Consider the following 5,898-nt stretch of genomic DNA (forward strand, 5'->3'; position numbering starts at 1 on the left):
AAGCTGGTCCCGACCATATACCTCCGGAGGCCCTTAAGGCAGATAAAGATACTTTAGTAGAAATTCTCTATGCTCTATTCGAAAATCTTTGGCAAGAGAAGGAAATACCAACAGACTGGAAGGAAGGCCACAGAATCAAGCTGTCGAAGAAGGGAGACCTCAACAATTGTATCAACTACAAAGGCATAACACTCCTATCCATACCTGGGAAAGTCTTTAACAGGGTACTCATGAAGAGAATCAAACTGGCAACAGACGAGAAGTTCTGAAGAGACCAGGCAGGATTCCGCAAGAACCGATAATGTGTGGACCAGATCGCTACTTTGTGCATTATTGTTGAGCAATCGCTTGAATGGAATTCACCACTCGTGGTCAACCTCATTGGTTATGAAAAGGACTTCAACAGCGTGGACAGGGTAACTCTGTGGAAGCTCATGTGGCATTAGGGAATACCTGAGAAAATCGTCAAGCTTGTGAAGGCCACCTATGATGGAACAAACCGCCAAGTCTTCCACGAAGGACAACTCTCAGAACCATTCCGACAAGGATGCTTGCACTCACCTTTTCTCTTCATACTGGCAATTGACTGGGTCATGAAAGAAGCCACCAGATGCAACACAATGGAATACAATGGATACCGTGGCAGCAGCTGGGCGACTTGGACTTTGCCGATGACCCTGCGCTGTTCTGTCACACACATGCCCAGATGTAAGAAAAGACCAAGGAACTCAACAGTCTATCAAGGAGTGTTGGCCTACATATACATCCGGGCAAGTCTAAAGTAGTGAAATTAGGAAAAGTTTTAAGCTCTGCTGTGACAGTGGAAGTCACTCCCCTGAAAAAAGCGGACTCCTGTACCTACATTGGAGGTGTCATTGACGGTAAAGGTGTAACAGATGTTAAAGCACGAACCGCCAAGGCAAAGTCAGCATTCAATCAATTATCAAAAGTCTGGAAAGCAAGCATCATCTCACTGCGCACCAAGATTTGACTCTTTAACTCCAACACCGGGGATCAAGGACTGGTGATGGGTCTCTTTTAAATTATATTGAGAAATGCCTAAGCGTCTTAAACAGCTTCTCCCAATCCAGCCAACCATACCTGCCCGTGGTGACCCCTGTTTGCACTGACACGGCTCTGGCGAATGGCGAGTTGTTGGCGCCAACAAACCACCCCCCCCCGTTTCCTAGACGGGTTAAAACAACAGGATGGGAGTAGGTGTGGCTCCACAAGGAACAGGAGGCAGAACCCACCGATGCGTGGTAGACGCTATGCTCCTCACTAACACACCCCTACTCTTCCTTGAGTAAGTGTCTAATCTACCTAACACCTCTACTGCTTTTTATCTCTGTGGCTGAGAAGGTACCAGCCAGTTTGAGAGTGTTTTGGTACAGGGGATGGACCGAGCGGAATGCCTGACTTGCTTTCTGACCGTGGACCTCTTAGTATAGGCACAACGACCCAGGACTCAGGTGAAAGTGACAGTAAAAAAAGCCAAAAAAGAGAAATGGATTCAAACCTGCTAAGATCTTGACCTTCGCCACAATGGAACAAAGGCTTGGTCCCTTGTCAGCAACCACTCGGGAGAAAGTCAAAAAAACAACCCCAAACCCCTTTTCCTTTCAGGCAGCACCATCACTGAAGACCAGAAGAAAGCCGAACATTTTAACAGGTTTTTCGCGTCTGTAAATAGGACAGGCAGACTAACCGAGGCTGATAGACTCCTCATAAATATGGCTAAGCATAAAGAAAAAGCTCCTACTGTGAACAACTCGCTTTTTGAAGAGGATTATAGCATGGTGGAACTCAGTCAGGCCCTCAAAAAGCTTAGGGAAAAGAAAGCACCAGGACCGGATAAAATACACAACGAAATGCGGTGCAACCTTGGTGCTAAAGGAAAAGACGTTCTTCTTTCCCCGATAAATACCACGTGGAGAACGAGTGGAATACCAAAGGCAAGGAGGATCGCTCAGATTATACCGCTCCTGAAAAATGGGAAACCACCTGGAGAAGCAAAAAGCTACCGACCTATCTCATTAACATCATGTATCGGTAAGCTTGCGGAAATAATGATAAACAACCGCCTCTACTGGTACCTGGAAAATACTAACAGCTTAAACCCACACCAAACAGGCTTCAGAAAAGGTAGCAACACAGAAGATCAACTTTTTAAACTGAGTCAAAACATCCAGGATGGATTTTAGGAGTCTAAACACACTGTCGCCATCTTTGTTGATCTACAACAGGCGTACGACAGAGTGTGGAGAAAAGGCCTACTCATGAAATTGATGGACCTCGGGATACATGGCAAACTTTACACATGGATCAAGTTCTTCCTGTCGGATCAAAACATTGAAACCAAGGTAAACAATGCCCACTCGTCAAGAGAAGTACTCGAGGAAGGCCTACCTCAAGGTTCCTGTCTGAGTTGCACTTTGTTCCTGATCTTCTTTAACGGTGTGACGAACGTGCTAAAATTAGAAAAGACTCTTTATGCCGATGATCTTGCTGTCTGGCAGACACATCACAGCACGATAGTAGGAGCAGGGAAATGAAATGAAGACCTCAAGAAGCTCCACAATTACTGTCAGAAATGGAAACTTAAAATAAACTGCACGAAAACAGTATACACCATCTTCACGAAGAGCCATAAAGCAGCCAAAGAAAGTCTCAAACTAAAGATAGGAAATGAAAGTCTCCCCAAAGAAGAACATCCAACTTACCTAGGAGTCAAACTTGACCGTAGTCTAACCATGAAAAGCCAAGTGGAGAACATAAGGAACAAGGCCCCCTAAAAAAAGACTCCAACTTTTAAAGAAACTCGCAAGCAGTTCATGGGGATCAGGCAAACAAACTCTGAGAGCTCTATACCTGGGTTACGTCCGATCTTCCCTGGAATACAGCAATAGCCTATTCACTATATGCAGTACAACTACTTGACAAGTTCCGAAACAATGCCTCTCGTTTTATAAATGGTGGCATGAGATCCACACCTACCGCCGCGTGCGAAATCCTTTCAAATGTTGAACCCCTGGGAATCCGCAGAGATAAGGCAGTTTTTGGAGCTACATGAAAGAACTAAAAGAATGTGCCCCAACCACACAAACAGGAAATTAGTAGAAACATGGAAACCAAAGAAACGAATTCAACAAAAGTCAATATTGCATCACATCACAGAACTAATGGAGAATCACCATCTACCACAAAACAGAAAAGCAATCAAAAGAGTCAACCAAAACACCTTTCTTTAAAAAAAACAATCATTACAACATCTCTCCGAGAGAAGAGCACAAAATCTTCAGACCCAGTGACGCTGATGCTTGCATCACATCGAACAATCGACAGCATTCAAAGGCACAACCAAAGCCGGATATGGAATACTAATACAGTACCCAGATGGAAGTTCCAATGAGATCTCTGCAGCCTGTGGAGAGAAATACAGCAACTACGATGCATAAATGATGGCAATTAAAACAGCGCTGTACCATCTCCGCACAGTTTTTGACACTGATACTTGAAAAGCACAGAGTGTTGTGGTTTTCACTGACTCACTATCAGTCTTACACGCCATAGAAAATGACCATCATCTAAACCAAGATTTGACTCATATAATGTTTGGCTTCCATCTTCTGATAACATTCTGAGGCATCAACCTAGTAATGCAGTGGGTCCCCGGACACTCAAACATACCTGGAAATTGGAAATGACAGAGCAGACTTACTGCAGACCTGTCAAAGGGGGGGGGGGCACTTGTTCGTCTATCAACACACAGGGTGCTTAGGAAATAGGTGGACGGAGAGGGGAAATTCTTAGTCTACTGCGTTTTCAGTCTGAATAAAATTACGTTTTTTTTTCAAGCTTGCAAGTTGAAAAAAAAAAAATTAGACTTCACCTGTTATACAAGATCTTACAAAATACCCCCCAAAATCCAAACTTTCACTGTCATCATTTATAATTTTTAGCAAACAAACAAACAAACATGGGCTAGAATTCTAGATCAGACAAACATAGGGAAATTTACAGGTTGGCGTAACTGTGGAGCAGGGCAATTGCCTTGGCAATTATTATTCTCAGAAGGTTGCCACCTCTCCCGCTAATGGAGCTGGACTTCCGAGTAACGGATATTGCGAATTTTACCGTCCGTAAACACACATCTGCTGCTGACTAGTGAGCTTCCGGTCGTTAGATCCTCTTCCATTCCGTGAGTCCATCTGAAAATCACAGCAAAACCTTTCCAGTCCTGACGCACAGAAAGAACCAACAACCCAACATAACCGTCCCCCCCAAAATTTAAAAAAAAATTTTTTTTTAATCCAAAACAAAACAAAAAGAAGACAAAAAAAACCAACACCAACCACCGCGTAAAAACAAACAAAAAACAAAAACACCCCCCCCCCCCCACCCCCTGTAATGGCAATACGGGAATAAAACCTGTGAAAACGAAACTATTGAAAATGTGGAACATTTTGAACAGTTTTAGACTATGCCTCTTGTGGGATCAGATAAGTCCGAAGTTCCCAGAAAACGTAGCAGGACATCCCTGAACGACTGGTAACAAGAGTTTCGGGGGCTGATGAACAGCTCAGCCTAGAACTGACTGCTTGAAGACTGCTGTTAGAAAGACCAAGCTACAAAAGGATCATACACCATCAAGGGTGTAAAACTCAATCGGTGAGAGGTTGGCAACTGCTGTGGCGTGGTGTGGTCCTGCTTTCCTTTCAAATATATGTTTTCTTTATTTTTCCTCTTTCATTTCTAGGTATATTACTCTCTAGTAAGATCATCTCTAAACTCCCGTACTCATATGACCTATCTGTGCTTCAAGTGTCGTAAAACTCTTTATAGGACTGAAATGAAGCTCAACCCATTCACTCAAGGGAAAGAACTTAAAATCACATGTAAGGTTGCGGGCCACAATGGAAAAACCCTCACTGGGCAGTGGAAAACCAACCTTTTAAAATAAATGATACGAATTAAAACAGAAAAACGCTAAAACAATAAAAAAATCAAGCAGGGCATGCCAGTTTTGCTCTTATACTCGTACTCATTTGTCATAAACGGATGTCTGGCAGCTATTTGTTGACAACTAGTTCAATCATATTTGGAGTAAGGTTCTGTTTTAGGGAGATTCTCATGATGGAAAACCAACGACTGTGGTCTCTCAGGCTAGGCCAAAACCCCGCCTACTAAATGATCTAAATTTTGCCTATCGAGGCGTAAAAACATCGATATTTAAAAAAGACCCACCCCCCTAAGAAAACCAAACGAAAAATAAAAAACATTTAATTGAATACCAAAGATGTTCTCCCTGAACGAATATAACTGCTCGCCCGGGGGGGAGGGGGGGGAGCGTGAGTTTGATACCTGTATGAGTCAAAGATGAAGTGTCTTTCTGCTCAGCCTTGTTTTGGACATCTGTTGCTCATATACGGGTGACTTTATTTTGATGAATTTTAGTTATTTCATTAACATTTCATTTCATTTTTTTTTCATTTCATTTCACTTCATTCATTCATTCATTCATTCATTTTTCTTTCTTTCTTTCTTTTTTTCTTTCTTTCTTGTATGTTTCAGTGCACTGCATTGCACTTCGAGCCGTCCGGTGGCCGAAGAGTGTCACTGGTTGGTTTTTGCCCGTTACTCACCACCTGGTTTGATCTGTTTTGCGTCCTGGTCCTTACATACACACAATGGAAGTAGAGTCTTCTCATTTCTCTTCAATGCAAAACAAAAACATGTCTGTCACATGGGTGTGTGTGTGTGTGTTTGAGTGTGTGTGCGCGTGTGTGTGTGTATGTGTGCTCGAACAGTGGCTGGTGGGCAGCACGAATCGAAAGTCAAAACAATTGTGTTCCTTTCAAGGGCAGTCTCGCTCCGCCGAAGAGTCATCTAGCGGGC

The 5,898-nt window shown here is 43.2% G+C and overlaps 1 protein-coding gene across 1 annotated transcript in view; it reads left to right on the forward strand.

Annotated features, from left to right (window-relative positions):
• LOC106011481 overlaps positions 1-269 on the forward strand; it is a 1,534-nt gene extending 1,265 nt beyond the window's left edge. Inside the window, exon 2 of the mRNA XM_013081370.1 lies at positions 1-269. This exon is cut by the window's left edge and continues 117 nt beyond it. Coding sequence (XP_012936824.1) covers positions 1-269 — 269 coding nt within the window.
• The last annotated feature ends 5,629 nt before the right edge of the window (positions 270-5,898 follow it).

The sequence above is a fragment of the Aplysia californica genome, unplaced genomic scaffold (assembly GCF_000002075.1).
Source record: "Aplysia californica isolate F4 #8 unplaced genomic scaffold, AplCal3.0 scaffold00006, whole genome shotgun sequence".
NCBI classification, from domain to species: domain Eukaryota; kingdom Metazoa; phylum Mollusca; class Gastropoda; order Aplysiida; family Aplysiidae; genus Aplysia; species Aplysia californica.